At 51.5% G+C, this 16,716-nt stretch overlaps 1 protein-coding gene across 2 annotated transcripts in view; it reads right to left on the bottom strand.

Annotated features, from left to right (window-relative positions):
- AGAP1 (ArfGAP with GTPase domain, ankyrin repeat and PH domain 1) overlaps positions 1 to 16,186 on the bottom strand; it is a 647,080-nt gene extending 630,894 nt beyond the window's left edge. Inside the window, exon 1 of one of the 2 annotated variants that reach the window (XM_015111237.3) lies at positions 15,280 to 16,186. In XM_015111237.3, the coding sequence (XP_014966723.1) occupies positions 15,280 to 15,442 (163 nt within the window). In that variant the 5' untranslated portion in view covers positions 15,443 to 16,186. 2 annotated transcript variants of the gene reach the window in all.
- Positions 16,187 to 16,716: the final 530 nt, after the last annotated feature.

Genomic DNA, 16,716 nt, shown 5'->3' with positions numbered 1-16,716 from the left:
CAGAGGTTACAGTGAGCCAAGATCATGCCACTGCACTCTAGCCTGGGTGACAGAGCCAGACTCTGTCTCAAATTTAAAAAAAAAAAAAAAAAATCACACTTTTCTAAAGAGGTAGACAAAAATCAAGTAAGTGCAGAAAAAGCATTCCAACTATAAAACCCACCAGTAATTTTCACGGTAACTGTGAGTAATCGTTCACATCACATGAGTTCACACCACCCTCTAGGCAAGTCTGGTTCAAGCAGGTGAGGGTGGCTGCAGGTGAGCACACCCCCCATACTGCTAGGACGCCAGTGAGTGGGAAGCAGACAGCACAGTCACCACCACACCCCCCACTAAAGCGGTGGAGAGTCTGGCGACACTCGGCATCAGGCCCATGCACTGGATTCTGCCACTTCCGGCTCTGCCACCTTCCTCTGTGTAACCCTGGGCAAATCACTTTGATGCCCAGAGCATCCCTTTCTCCCTCTTTTGCTAATTACAGCACAGGGGGAAAGTAACTTCTATTTACATGTATAAAAAGTTAACTGCCCACTAACATCTCCATTATTAAAATGTCACAGAATTCATGTGGCTTAAATGTAAGCTGTATTTTCAGCTAGCTAGGATTAAAGGTGGTGCAGATTTCCTAAACTCAGGTGAATTTTCAAAGGCATGCTGTTTGGAAATCCTCCCTCCTCCCGCACTGCGGAACCTGTAATCGCAGGCAGTCAGCTTGCCTCCGTGCCTCCTCCTCATGTAATCAAAACCGTCAGTCAGCATCCCAGCCACCACCAACTCTCAGCAAGGGAATAAAAGTGAACCAACAGCTGTTATTTTCTTTATAACCTTGGTGAGTAAAAAACTGAGGGTGAATGTGAGTTTCAAAACACAAACTGAAATCTGCAGGAGAGCTGCAAACTGCACAGAGAATTCCCCAAGTACTTCTGCAGACTTATGGGCTGATTTCTGAAGTTGCCTTTTCTGTTTTATTAAAACATCAAAACTGTAGGTGGCATTACTTGGCATATACCTGAAGGAATACACATTGTTCTACCATAAAGACACATGCAGTTAGTTGTGTGTTCACTGTGGCACTACTCACAATAGCAAAGACATGGAATCAACCAAAATGCCCATCAATGGTGGGCTAAATAAAGAAAATGTGGTACCTGTACACCGTGGAGTACTATGCAGCCATAAAAAAAAAGAATGAGATCACGTCCTGTGCAGCAACATGGATGGAGCTGGAGACCAATATCATAAGCGAACCAGCAGAGGAACAGAAAACCAAATATCTCATGTTCTCACTTGAGCCAAACATTGACACAAAGAAAGGAACAACAGCCACCAAGGCCTAGTTGAGGGTGGAAGGTAGGAGGAGGGAAAGGACTGAAAAACTACCTATCAGGTACTGCACTTACTATGTGTGTGATGAAATAATCTGTACACCAGACCCCCATGACATACAACTTACCTATGTAACACACCTGCATGTGTACCCCTGAAACTAAAAGCTTTTTAAAAAAATAAAAATAAAAACCCATGGGTGGCTGGTGTCCATGGGTCCTGAGTTCGAATCCCGCCTCTACCACCTTCAGGAGTGGGCAGATTCAGGCAAGGCTTTAAACTCTCCAGGCTGCAGGCTCCTGATCTGCCAAATGAGGGTTCTACCACCTGTGTCTGGCAGTGACCAGGATAACAAAATGACACAAAGGGCACCCAGCCCTGAACACAGCGTCCTGAGTGTCGTCCCCAAACACTCAGGCGGCAGGTGCTATTACGGATTTTACTCAGTGAGGGGAAGGGAAGAAACCAGGAGGATGGTTCAGGAAACGTTCCATAGAAATTTCTGGAATCTGGAGCAGGAGCAGCTGTCAGAGATGCCTGCAGGCAATGGTGTCACTTACAAGGCAAAACCGCACCGGCTGCTGCAGTAGAGCTGTGCCCCAGTCCAGCGGGATGTCCCCGACTCCTCCGCCAGCGCTCCCCTGCCATCACCATCCAGACTCTTGCCAGCTTCTCACTTATCCTCCTCACTCTTATGTCTTCTCGTCCTAAACACAGATTCATAACTAACGTCTGAATAAAACCACAGGGGACAGGGTGACAGGGACAAAAACTCCTTAGTTGGTCGGCACACAGGACACTCAGCAACTGCCCATCTATTGATGACAAGACAGATTCTGGGCAGCTGCTTCATTCAGGCCTGTGCAGGTACTGACGCTCAGCATTAAAGAGACGACTCATGACTGCAGAGCAGTCACCCAGAGAAATGGCAGGAGCTCCTAAGTCAGGGTCGCCCCAGCGCAAGCGTCACCGGCTGCCCACGGGCTCCAGGAAGAAAGACTCAGCAAGTGGCCACTCCAGCTCCAGCTCCAGCTCCCTCCAAGCTCAAGTCCTGCGAGAGACGATAATGTACACAAGACTGAAAGGAAAATGCACAGAAATAAACCTTGCCCATACCCTGTGGGCAGACAGCCGAGGTCTCTATGTCACCTGCTCTGCCGTTCAGTTCCCAAGGCTCCAGCCCTCATTCTCTCCCAGCTTTGCAAACCATCAACACAGGAAAGAGGATGAACATGGATGTGAATGAGGAAAACAAGAGTGTGTGCTTCGCTTTCATGTGTGGTTTTGCATCTCACTGGCCCTGCCCGTATAGACCCTGCTTCTGGCAGCTCCTAACCAAGAATGTTCCCAGTGGCACCCTATTTTCAAAACAAGAAACTGTTGGACAAATAAATTCAAGTTTCTACGTAAAATTCTGAATTTTATGTCCAGACAACCCCCAAAAGACAATGTCATAGTCTTCACGGTTCAATTTTTTTTTGAGACAAGATCTCACTCTGTCACCCAGGGTGGAGTGCAGTGACACAATCATAGCTCACTGCAGCCTTCAATTCCTTGGCTCATGCGATCCTCCTACCTCAGCCACCCAAGTAGCTAGGACTAACGGCACTCGCCACTGTGCCTAGACTGGTCTCAAACTCCTGGCCTCAAGCAATCCTCCCACTTCGGCCACCCAAAGTGCTGAGATTACAAGCACGAGCCACCGCATCCTGCTTCAAATTTTTTAAAATATTGAAACTCAAGCTAAATAAATAAATAAATAAATAAATAAAATAGGGCCGGGCACAGTGGCTCATGCCTGTAATCCCTGCACTTTGGGAGGTCGAGGTGGGTGGATCACCTGAGGTCAGGAGTTTTGAGACCAGCCTGGCCAACCTGGTGAAACCCCATCTCTACTAAAAATACAAAAATTAGCTGGGTGTGGTGGCAGGTGCCTGTAATCCCAGTTACTCGGGAGGCTGAGGCAGGAGAATCACTTGAGGCAGAGGTTGCAGTGAGCTGAGATCACACCATTGCACTCCAGCCTGGGTGACAGAACAAGACTCTGTAAGAAGAAAAAAAATTAAAACATAAAATAAAAATTAAAAAAAAAAAAAAACCTCAGTATCTGGATCTAACACGAATTATGTAACAAGAGCCAAGGTAACAGTAACCATGGAAAATGGGTCTTCTAAACACACATTTCTGGAAACGCTGACTGCAATGAGCTCCCTCCCTTATAACAGCCCTGATGCTGTTCCCACAGCCCAGACCCCCGGTCACCAGCATCTCCATCCTGCGTGGTAACAGCTGGGAATCAAAGCACTCCCGGCCGGGCGCAGTGGTTCACGCCTGTAATCCCAGCACTTTGGGAGGCCGAGGTTGGCGGATCACCTGAGGTCAGGAGTTCGACACCAGCCTGGCCAACATGGTGAAACCCCATCTCTACTAAAAATATAAAAATTAGCTGAGTGTGGTGGCATATGTCTGTAGTCCCAGCAACCCAGGAGGCTGAGACAGGAGAATTGCTTGAACCTGGGAGGCAAAGGCTGCAGTGAGCCGAGATCACGCCACTGCACTCCAGCCCGGTCGACAGAGCGAGCGAGACTCCATCTTAAAAAAAAAAAAAAAAAAAAAAAAAAGAAAAGAAAAGAAAAAAAGCCAAAAAAAAAAAAAGCATTCCCCTCTCCAAGCGAGATCCATAATCAGTAGTTCCTATCGTCCAATAAAAGGTCTCCCAGCCTGCTTTCGGGGGCTGTCAAGGATCACCCACCATTCGGCCGCCTACCCTGCTCTTCCCAGGTTGAAGAGACTGTTCCGGATGCTCCAATCATAGTACCCACTGGCCTGGAAAGCCGGGAAAGCCCTCCTGACAGGTACCTGGCTTCCAGGATCTCTCCCTGGACTCCGCCCATCCCCCAGGCCCCTCCCACACAGCCTTGTGTGGCTCAGATCTCTAAGGTATCAGTGGCTCCCGGGTGAGATCTGAAGGGCCCTGAGTGTCCCACACATCTGCCTGTTCTCCCAGCTTCAAAAACTGGGCTCTGCCCAGTGCAGGGGCTTGATAAAATCTTGTCTATTGATTCTCACATTTAGCCATTTCCCCGACTAAACAAAGTGAGTATAAACTTGGTCCTCCCACCACCATCCCTCAAAATAAATATTTGCCATTGCAAAGCCACCAGAGAAATCCACACATGCACACACCGCCCTTACTCAATCCATGGCCCCGCGTGTCCTTCCTGGCTCTGGCCTTGTTTAGCACTGGCCTTTGTGGAGGGGGATGGGCAGCTCCCAGGACACAGCCCCAGAACAAAGAAAATTACTCCTTGAGTTGGCAACACTTAGCTTTTTTTTTCTTTTGTGTCTTCAGCATAATTGCTACAAACAACAAAAACTGAATAATGCTAATACATAACTATGAAGGCCGTAACACAGTTTAGGCCAAACATACAGAGTGAATTCCCTTTCAAACACCAACACAGATCCAGTGGGTTATCTAAAACCCAGCACAGAGATGGACTGGGGCTGCTTGGGACTCAGCCAGAAAGAGTCCCCCAGCTGACAACTGACTTCTGCTAGGAGCCAAGGAGAGCCAAAGGGGGGCCCCTGTTCCAGTCCCAGGGGAACTGCGCCCTCTTCCTGGTGAGGGATTTCACTTACACAGCTCCATTCACAGCCGTCATTATTTAACTCACAAGGAATTAATAGCCTGCAGACAATCCAAAAGTTTAAAAACCTAATCTCTAAGACAGTGCTGGAAACACATTAGCCATGCAAATATTTGTTTATGAACAAACAACTGAAAGAATGAAAATCAGCAGAGGGAGACAAACGGCCATCCCGAGTGTCATAAAATGAACCTTGAAAGCACTGAAAGGTTTCCCAGGTAGCGGCTGCTGGGCTGAAGGAACGGCCTCACGAGCAGCTACGTCCAGCCCACAGAGAGAAAGAGACACAGCCCAGCATACACCCGACAGAAATGAGGCCATAAGGGCACCAAAAGGTAAGCTAGAATCTGCACAGTGGTGCTATTCATGATGGCCCCAAAACAGGCAGCCACTCAAACACTGACAGCCCCCAAAATAGGGAACCACTCAAACACTGACAGCCCCCCAAAACAGGGAACCACTCAAACACTGACAGCCCCCAAACAGGCAACCACTCAAACACTGACAGCCCCCAAAACAGGGAACCACTCAAACACTGACAGCCCCAAAACAGGCAGCCACTCAAACAATGACAGCCCCAAAACAGGCAGCCACTCAAACACTGACAGCCCCCAAAACAGGGAACCACTCAAACACTGACAGCCCCAAAACAGGCAGCCACTCAAACACTGACAGCCCCAAAACAGGGAACCACTCAAACAATGACAGCCCCCAAACAGGCAGCCACTCAAACACTGACAGCCCCCAAAACAGGGAACCACTCAAACAATGACAGCCCCAAAACAGGCAGCCACTCAAACACTGACAGCCCCCAAAACAGGGAACCACTCAAACACTGACAGCCCCAAAACAGGCAGCCACTCAAACACTGACAGCCCCCAAAACAGGGAACCACTCAAACACTGACAGCCCCAAAACAGGCAGCCACTCAAACACTGACAGCCCCAAAACAGGCAGCCACTCAAACACTGACAGCCCCAAAACAGGCAGCCACTCAAGCACACATCACAGGCAGAAGAGACCAATAAACAGGGGCTACAATTTCTAACCATTTCCCTCAAGGCAGATGAATCTGTGCTGGCCACTGAACTGGATGCTGGTACCACAAACAGTTTGTGAAAACTTTCTCCTTTATAACTCGGGCACCTTTCTATACGTTATGTGTCAAAAAAAAAGAGAGTTCGAGGCTGGGTGCAGTGGCTCAAGCCTGTAATTCTAAGACTTCAGAAGACCAAGGCAACATAGCGAGACCCCATCTCTACAAAAAAATTAAAAAAAAAAAAAAAATAGTCGGACATGGTGGTATGTGCCTGTGGTCCCAGCTACTTGGGAGGCCGAGGCAGGAGGATCGCTTCAGGAGGGCACGGCTTTAGTGAGCCATGATTATGCCACTGTACTTCAGCCTGACTGACATTCGAGACTGTCTCAAAAATTAAAAAATAGGTCAGGCACGGTGGCTCATGCCTGTAATCCCAGCACTCTGGGAGGCTGAGGCAGGTGGATTGCTTGAGTTCAGAATTTCAAGACCAGCCCGGGCAACAAGATGAAACCCCGTCTCTACTGAAGATACAACGAATTAGCCAGGCGTGATGCACGCCTATAGTCCCAGCTACTTCGGGGGCTGAGGTGGGAGGATCACTTGAGTCTGGGAGGTTGAGGCTACAAATGAGCCCCAACAGTGCCACTGCACTCCAGCCTGAGCAACAGAGACCCTGTCTCAAAAAACAAATCATAAATAATAAAAAGTTCCAAGAAAGAGTTTGAAGTCGTCTCAATCCCACCAGTTCCAAACCCAAACTTCAAGTACTACATGAACACTCAGAGACCCAGGCTTGATTGCTGAAGCTAAAATTACGACAATGCTGTTCCCCGCCAATCACACCATCCCCTCCCAAATCAGGTTCACCAGCCTGAACTTCCAGCAGGAGCAGTGTCGTCAGAACAGGAGCAGATACTCGATCCGGGCTCACAGCAGCACCCCAGACCTTCCAAAACAACAACAAAGCGGGGGCAGACAGGCTTCCGGAAGTGCCCTCTCTGGAAAACATGCTGGATTCTCCCCCACTGAAAAGGGCAGCTCGATGCACAAACAGGATGGAAGTTCAGGGCAATCAGGTCTTTCCAAATCAATTTCTTTTTCATTACATAAGCGAGCCAGCACTTCCAACAATACCAATCCTGCTGAAGGGTACCATCACACCGTGGGTGTGCCCCCAAGGTGACATTTAAGAAGTGAAAACTCTTTCCTGAAAAAAGGGTAGGTCTTGTGGCTATTTGTTGCAGGCATTCATATACATTTTTTTTAAATGTCTGACTTCTGTCTTTCAAGTATCCTCAATACTATAAGTCACTATCGGCTAAAACTAAAACGTGTTGAATTGAAGCTACATTTACTTTCTAAAGATACCGTTCTGCCTTTAAGACTATTATCTGAGTGAGAATAGGGTAACAGTACTTTTGTCCTAAGCTGGAAATCAACATGGTTATATTTACTAGAGCCTGTTGAATGTTGACATTTCTCCAAGACCAAACATAAATCATTTGTGAACACGGCCAGTAATTATTTGAAATTCTTCTCCCAGAACCATGAAAAGTGTTTTCCCACCCTTTAAAAAAAAATTAAAAAAGGAAATAAAAAGCTTCTAACCATGATGCTAATGACAACCAGACGGCATGAGCAGTTTTAAAGATTAGACAGTTGCTTGTGTAGAAACACTGTACAAATACTCCAACACTGCAGCCCAAAAAAGACAATCCCCATCAAACAGCGGGAGAAGTGTGAAATTTGCAAATGAGCCCCTGGTTAAACAAAAACACCAATCTGTTCCCAGAGAGCTCAGGGTGGCCACCTGTTCGGGGCTGGTGGCAAGTTCTGGTTACCAACGGAAGAAACAATACTGGAGCGAGCAGCGATGGCCCCCTCTCGGGCCCTGGTCCCCACCCTCGAGCCTATATTTAGTCTGCTCTTTATGGAAAATGTCCCAACCTCGCACACAAACAAGCTATCTGGCTGGTTATTCAAAGGGTCCATCAACGATCTCTTCTGCAGGGGGTGGTATTTGTTTTCCTTTCCTCCCCAGGCCTCAGACACGAGCACGATACCCACTTCTGGCCATGGTCACTTGTGAGAAAAGCCCTGGAAGAGAGAGGGACTGGACCCAATGGACAATGCCAGCCCTGCCTCCGGATGGTCATCACTGCATCTTGGGAAAGACAGAGGCCCGCACTATGAAATGGGACCCCCAAATCCCCCTCAGCCCCTCAGAAGCACAGAGCTTCCAGAAGGCCAGGGTTCACGGCAGCACACACAAAGCACTTGTACCCCTGAATAAAAATAACAGATGCTGCAAAGATTAGAGATTAACATCTGTAGAGTGCATTTTGTTTCTCGGAGAAAGGTACTTAACAAAGGGAAGGAATTATGTAGCTAAGCACCAGATCAGAACCTCAAACCCTGGATTTTAAAAATAGCTAAGCCTCATCCGCTTTGCCAGACTCAATCACTTAAGCTAAGGACTCGAAGGGTCTGGAGGATTGGGATGGGGGCAGGGAGGGGGACACAGGTTTGCTAGAGTGTACAGAAACATGAGACAAAACGAATCGGTGGTTAAAACAAGCCAGAGTGAGACTCACAAACTATAAACACCTGCAGGGTACACAGGGAGAAAAACGGATGCAAAATAAGGGATTCTCATCTTAACAAAATAAAATGCCTGGTTTAGGCAAAAAACAAGAGGTGGTAGCAACAGGGCTGCAGGTTTTGATTTGAAGGTTCCTGCAGCTGCCCCCACTGCTTCTCTCCCTTCTGAGTCACTTCCTTCAGGCTCCTCCAACAGCTCTTTTAAGCTACTAGTAACATCTAGATCCTGTCTTTTACAGAAATGTGCTTTCAGCTTGGAAATATTGGTAACAAAATGTGTCATCTGCCAAATTATCATACAATAAGTGAATATTGAAGAACCCCATCTAAATATACATGAGACTACATTAAAAAGCAACAATCTCCAAAAGACAAGAAGGAAAATCCACAAAACCACAGAACAAGACTAGAAGGAAATGGACATCAGCTGTCTCCACCTCCAGATCAGATTCTCTTGGCAATGGCCATCTGCCATGCCACCATGTCGCAGAAACACAGCCCACTGGCAGATGCCCCTGAGAGCAATAACTGAAGCACACCCTGAGAATGGCCCTGCATGGCAGGTGCACCTGAATGTGTGTTCGCGGTTCTGAGCTAAGGAATCCGGGAGTGGCCAACCCGGAGATTCATTCCTTATCTATGAGGAACATCTAAACCCCCAGCCTGTCTCATGGAAAGCAGGCCATACAGGGTATTGAGGCTCTTTGATTGGGGTTAAAAGAAGGTTGCTGGGTGGTGGTTGTTTGGAGGAATGTGTTAAGTGGAAACACTATATAAACTGCACACTTTCTGAAAGCAGGTAGCAGCGCTTCTCTTGCCCAGGCCACCATGGGACCACTCTGTACATAAATTCCCCTAAATAACCCTTTGTCTTTTGTTTGCTGGCTCTAGGTCTCTTCTCCAGTCTCTTGAACCCAGTGCCATCCCTAATGAAATTCAAAGGGGTCCAGGATGACAGACCCAGCATTCAGCTGCTTTTCAAATAGCATCATGGAGCTCACATGAACATCAGCTTGATACCATTCGGATCTGGTTTAAGTCCCTCCTCCACCACGCTTAGCCTGTGTGACCACAAGCAGCCCCCTGAGCAGCTGGCCTTCGGTGTCTTCACTTGCAACCTGCAGGAGAGGCTGATGAAACCTTCTCACCTGGCTACAAGCACAGCAAGGAAGAAGAAGTAATGGCCCAGAGATGATACCAAGTCAACTGGAGCTGCCTTCCCACTACAGCAATGCTTCCTGAAGTGTGGTCCCTGGACCAGGGCATCCGCATCCTCAGGACACTTGTTAGAGAGGCATATTCTTGCATCCTGCTCCAAACCCACAGAACTAGAAACTTGGGAGGTAATAGGGAGGGCCGGCAATCTGTTTCCACCAGCCCTCAATGTGACCTGACACACACAATGTGCTCTCAGTGTGACACCGAAGATACTACATCATGGCAGTGACACAGGCTGTCACCTGTTTGTCCTCTTAATATTGATTCTATGTCTGAAATTCACTTACACCAAACATAAACACCAACCTGTTGTAGACAGGTGATCTGAAAAAGCTGCCAAGATTTAGCAAGCAAATCTTTTGCTTCCCCTACCTACAGTAAAGAAAATTTCACTTCCATCCCAAACACCACATGATACTGAGTTCCCACCAAGCCAGCCCCCCAAATCCAAAAGGTGTCGAACCCTAACTTCTGTGCTCTGGGGACGTTTCAAAATGCCCTTACTTCTGCAGCGCATAAACACTGTTGATCCTACCAAGAAGGAGCTTCTGAAAGGACCCTCTGGCAAGTCAGCCAGTCAGCCAACAAACAATCCTCGGGCATCCTTCGAGGGCCAGACATGATATATCAAACCACTGAGGATACAACAATAAACAAGCCCCGACATCTGCCCTCGACCAGCTTCCAGACCTCCCGACCAGCTTCCAGACCTCCCAACCAGCTTCCAGACCTCCCGACCAGCCTCCAGACCTCCCCGCTGGAGTGGGATTAAGTAGGTGAGCCAAACGGGGAGGGCAAAGAGCAGGAGGGCCTTAATTCTGGCGACGCAAGGCTGGTCATGAGTGACACCAACACAGACCGGGCCTCGCATGGTGAGCAACAGGCAGAGAAGGCAGCATCTCAAAGAGCACCTGCACCACAACTAAGAGGCATGAGTAAGCCGGACTCACAAGGAACACCCGCATGGTGGAGGCCCCGGGTGCCGGTAAGGTACAAGAGCTCACCTGGAAGCAACTAAAAGCCAACTGAGTGTTATTTTTAAGGAGGGGACTGCAAACCTGCTGCCTTCCATTCAACTTGAAGGATTATGAACATGGCCAATGGTGACAAAGAAACATGACACTTATCGGCGGCAGGAAGAAAATGTTTGTTTCCCTAAACATGCACACCCGCATCAACCAGACCAAATACACTTCCACGTGAAAACAAACGCTTCTGGAAGTTTTGCCACAGTCAGTTGCTTTACAGAGAATATTTTTGGTTCTTTGGGGCCTTCTCAAATCCTCTTGCCTTAGGTGGCGGAAACAAGCATGGAACGCTTTGCACACACGGCCTATGGGAAGTATGAATAACAGGGGCTCTGCTTCTATCTCACACGGCGACAGAGGGCCAGAGGGGAGGTCGGACGGGCCCAGCTCACCGCTCTTGCACAAGTGTCCCAAGCTTGCTGGGCCTCAGCAGTGCATCTGTGTACAGGATCGCCGCAGGACAAACTGAGATGATGCACATTAGACGCTCCACACTCTGCGGGGCACCGATGCTCAACAGAGCAGCTGTATCATGGGACAAAATGGGGAACCCTGACCCACCTTCCCAGGTCCCCCAAACACTGGGGCTCAGATACTACTAAAGGGTCCTGGAATCTCCCTGTGAAAATGCCCTTAAGAAGTGCAGCGCAGGGTTCTCCCACCAAATGCCAGGCCAGGCCAGGCCAGTGGAGAGCTTGGGTTTCCTCTCATCAGCCACCTGGTGGGGATGGAGGCTTGAGGGCTGGCTGAGGGCTCAACCTCAGAGGAAGGCCAACCTTCCCGGCGATGCCTGGGAACCTGGGAATCGCGCTGCCTGGCTGAATGAGCTGGCTGGGTTATCACTCACTCACATCACGGTCCTGCTGCTGGCAAGCTGAATTACGATGTGCGACTGCTAAGAGAGGCTTTATCCTTGAAAGAAGAACAAGCTTTATTGAACAAGAAAGGCAGTTGATTCATCTACCTCGACGCCATCAACCCCAGATGGAGTTTTCTAAAGAGAATCAGAGGGCAAACTAACACACGCTGTTTAGATTGGAGGCGAGGTGGGTCTCAGGCTCATTTCTGGGCATGGTGGCTGCAGAGGCTCCGGAGACGACACAGCTGTGTGGCTACGTTTCACAGCACCCCATGCCCCATAGGACATCCCAGAAACCTGATCAGATAAATCTGGAACAATCAGCAATGCTTCCTTAAACTCTAGCAATTTGGGGGTGGGGGGAGGGAGGAATAAACCTCTCAATGTACAAAATAAAAATTGGGGAAAAAAAAACACAGTTCTCTCCTGATAAGCTAATGTTTTAAAACAAGACTGAGGGCAAAATCACATATAATCCCATGCCTACAAACAGGATTACGGATCTGTTTTTATTTGGGAGCCTTGGTGAGCCTTTCAACTAAAATATATTTCGTCCATTGTTAAGAGATTTTCCAACCCAGACCCACTTCAACTCGCTCTGAAATGAGCATCAGCCAAAACATCCTTCCCTTGGACAAGGCCGCACCTCACTCCAACAGCAAAAACTCCTGAAGATGCCAGAAAACAGTGAACTTTTGAGTAGGGTGCAGCCAAATGTGGGAATATTGTGCCAACAAGAGAAACCCTATCTTCAAAAGCTCTTCATAACATTAAGAAGTGCCCACATCATGGTAGTCCAGAAGCTTTGGAAGTCAGACCCCAATTTTGTGTATGTACATATGGAGGAAGGGGGGAAAAAAAACCCTAGCTGAAAATCTTCTAAAGTGTGGCTAGTTTTCTATCTGGTGGGACAAGTGACTTTTTGAGCCATTTGTTATGATGTGCACCTGCTGTTCTGATTATAAATGGTTAGACTTTAAAACCTCCAAGGTGCATGCACAGGCAGGGGCAGCTCTTTGCGGGGAGCCCTCTGCAGTTACTGTGATGTTCCAGCACAGGCTGAGTTGCCAGCACTGGGTTTCTGCCATTCACACGCAGTCTGGAGACTGAAGCTCCATTCAAATGACCCCTTGGTTCAGATCAGACTTTAAACCACCGCAGTCAAATGTTCAGGAGACCATTATTCCTCCCTGAACCTCCAACCGCTTCTCCATAAAATGAGGATAACAAGCCACCCACCCTCCCTCACAGGGTTGGTGAAGTCACACAATGAGACAACAAATGCAAAAAGATTTCTGTTAAAGTTCTACAGAAATGAAAGGTGGTATCATTATTGATCACAGAAAAACATGCAAAGAACAGCAGCATGTCTGAGTGGTTCTTCAGCCTCACTAAATTAACTACAGCTCCACACAATGTAGACATCCCTATTTCTAAGAGAAAAATAACAGCATCACCCCAGTTCCAAACAGGATTCGCCCAATGATTCTAAGCCTTATTAAAAATGACAAGGATCCTGGCCAAGAAGGGGCCTAAAATCTCAAATCATAAAGGGAGGCTCATGCTGTCAAAAACCACCATCATCTAGGAACGACTTTTTTTTTTTTTTTTTGGTTTTTTTTTTTTTTTTAAGGAAGAAAGGAAAAGGCAACCACATCCTCTTTCTAGAAAGTCAAACTGCTTTGCTGGAAGTGCTTGAGCCCCAGAGCTCAGCTTCAAGAATGGGAAATAAAAACGAGGTGCTGTGAACCCCACTCAGCCAGAGGTCTTCACGCAGCAACAGAGGCTCTCAGCCAGGTGCCTTCAATATCTGACGCCGGCTTTCACAGCATTTCATCAGACTTCTGCGGATGCTGCCAGCCAGGAAGAACCATCTGAAATGAGCACCGTGCAGCCTTCACAGCTCCCGTACCAGACGCAGAGCTGGAGTTCTGGAGGAACCTTGCTGCAACACCACCCAACCATCAGCAGAGGGGTGCAGGTCCCATCGCCTCTCACCACGAGTCATCCAGAGGCAGACCCGGCCTGTCTCTTGAGGAATTCACAGAGCATCTTAAGTCACCAACAAGGCAGCCAGGTGACCTCATCGGAGACAGATACACACAAAGGGCCAGGACCCCATAAAGCTGGAGCTCCACCTGGATCCTCCCCTGGAATTAGCAAGTCCCCCAAGGGTATAGTCTGCCAGTCAGCCAGCCTGGCTGGGACATGGTTCAAGTCTACAGGGCTGCCAAATGCCAAGGGCTCAGCAACACAACATCCACTTTCTCCACCTAACTGGCCAAGTTTCAAACCAAAACACTTTGGGGTTAGTAGTTCAGACTGCATAGTGCCAAGGCAAAGCCTCTCTGTGGGCTGATACCCTCTCCCTCACAGAGGGAGGAGGCTGGGCAACGCCAGCACCAGGCTTTCAGGCACATTCCTGCCGGCCTTGAGCCATTCTCAATGTTCCTCAATAGAGGTCTTACCGGCCAGTGTGTACTATGGACAAGCCACTCTGCAAGCTTTTTACCATCACTGGCCAATAGCGCTGACAGGGGAGAAAGTGCTGATCAACTGTGGCTAGGATATGACTCCACACTGCCCACACACATGCCACCTGGTGCCCCAGGTGAGTCTTGGCAGGACCAAAGGGATGAAGCAAGGAAATAATTCAGCAGCCTGGAAACAGAGAAATGAGAGCCACCAGAAATCCAAAGGGCACTGTCCCGGAAGGCAGACTGCTGTTGCAGCTCTCCTGGAAGGCCATGGCCCTGCCTGACATGCAGAGGGAAGCGGGGGGGGGGGGGGGTTGGTTCTGCCCAAGTATCCTGCCCGCCTTAAAACCACAGCACCCTCCACTTCAGTGGCCTCCAACTGCAAACATACGAAAGCGAGACCCTTCCGCTGGAGGACGCCCTGCCCTCCTGGTAGGGTTCTTCCTTCCTCTCATCCAACCCAGGACTTCTGGTTGGTACAAAGCACACTACCGGGGCCAGCGTCTGCACAGGGGCAAATGGAGCTGCATCTGGACACGATGCTCCCGCGGTTGGGGCTGGCTCTCGGCATCCACTAAGTTCAACTGCACCCCTGAATTGAGCAAAGACACTAAGGAGGGCAGCCCTGCACCGCCCAAACACGCCGGCCTGGGCCTCACCCCCCGAGGCAGCACTTCTGCAGAACTCGTCTTCAACGTCCAGCAAGACGCCCAGGCCTGGCAACCTGTCAGGGGTCGGGTGGCGCCAACCCCTCTGGCTGCCCCCCGGCGTCTGCTGGGCCGGGACGCTTGGGCGGCCCAGGACGCTGAGGCACCGAGCCACTTTCCCGCAGGAGAGACTCTATTGTCCATTATCAAATTAACGCTGACGATCCATCTTCCTGGCGGAGCTCGCGGCGCGCGGGGCGCAGGCGACGCTCGCCGGCCTTGCAAGGCAAGCAGCGCCGCAATGCTCCCTCGGCGGGGCAGCCGCGTGCCCCGGCCGGCGAGTGTGGACACCCGCACGCACACAGCGCACACCCCCGCCGCGCCGCGGGCGTCCGCGCCTTCCCGAGGCCCCAAGGCGGCCCGGCCCTCACCTTCGATGGCGATGACGTGCTCCCGGATCTGGTTCTGCAGCACCGGCTCCTCCACGCGCTCCAGCAGCTCGTAGATGGAGTAGATGTTGGGGTGGACCGACTCGAAGCGCTGGATCTCGGCCCGGATGGCAGCCGAGTTGGCCAGCTGCTGCTGGTAGTTCATGGTGCAGGCGCCGCGCCTGGAGCCGCGCGCCCCCCGCCGCCGCCGCCGCCCCGCGCCCCGGGGCCCGAGGGCCGCCGAGCCCGGGGCTCCGCAGCCCCCGGGGAGCCGGGCCCGCCGGCGGCGGGCGGAGGAGGCGCGAGAAGAAAGGCGCGGGCGGAGCAGGCGCGGGACTGGCCCGCGGGCTCAGTTCATGCCCGGGACGCGCGGCCGGCAAGCGAGCGGGCCCCGGCGTCCCGGGTCAGCGGGCCGCCCGCGGGGAGCGCGCCCCCATGGAGCGCGCCGCGGCGGGCGCGGCCGGCCCCGGAGGAGGCTCGCTCGGGCGCCTTCCTGAGCCGCAGCCGCCTTCCAGCCCTAGGGGCTGCTCCGCCGAGCAGCCATTAAAGCCCAGGCAGCCGCCGCACTCCGAGCGCCGGGGCCGCGGGCCGACCCCTGGACAGTGTGACCGCGCCGCTCCGGGCTCCTGGCCGCGGCGTGGGTCCGCGCGCTGCGTACTGCGCCGCCCGGCGCGTCGGGACCCCGCGCGAGCCCGCCGTGCGCCGCCGGCCGAGCTGGAACCGAGCCGCAGGCGCCGTGCAAGCCGCGGAGCCAGCTCCGAGCGCCGCCCGCCGCCTGCCCGGCCGGCCCCCTCCCTGGCACGCAGGGCTCCGGCCCACGTCGGCCCCGCCCCCGCCTTCGCCCGCGCCCGCGCCCCGCCCGCCCGCGCGCTCGCCGCCCTCCGGCCGCCGCCGCTGCGTCCTCCTCGGCGCTTCCCAGCGCGCCGGATCCCGGGGAATTGCGCCAGGCCCCGCCCCGCGCCTGCCTCTGGGCTTCCTGGGACTTGTAGTCCGTACACCCGGCGGGCCGGGGCAGCGGGGTGCGCGGGGTGTTCACACCAGGCCAGGGTGCAGGACCCTGCCGCCGGCCGGGCCCTGCGCCACCCAGCTCCTATCCGGGTTCTCGCGGCGGCCCCCGCGCCCCGGCACGGGGGAGGCTGCCCAGGAGTCCGCCCGCCTGCGTTTTTGTTTGTTTCCAAGCGGCTGGCTCCAGGAGCCTCTACGACTCGCCAGCATCCCACGGCCTCGCTTGGTTAGCGGGCCTCCCCCTCCCGCATTTGGTAACTTTCTGCCTCCTTTCCTCAAAGTAGCACACGTGTTTTCTCTTAATATATACGATTTCTTTCCAAAGGCGAAGCGCCTCCTGAACCCATGCGGCGTGGGGATCCACACTCCACGAGTGGACTAAAGTTTAGACAGGGGTGCGAGATGCGACAGAATACCACGGAGGCTTTCGAGGCA

The sequence above is a fragment of the Macaca mulatta genome, chromosome 12 (assembly GCF_049350105.2).
Source record: "Macaca mulatta isolate MMU2019108-1 chromosome 12, T2T-MMU8v2.0, whole genome shotgun sequence".
NCBI lineage: Eukaryota > Metazoa > Chordata > Mammalia > Primates > Cercopithecidae > Macaca > Macaca mulatta.
This window is presented reverse-complemented; position numbering and strand designations above follow the sequence as displayed.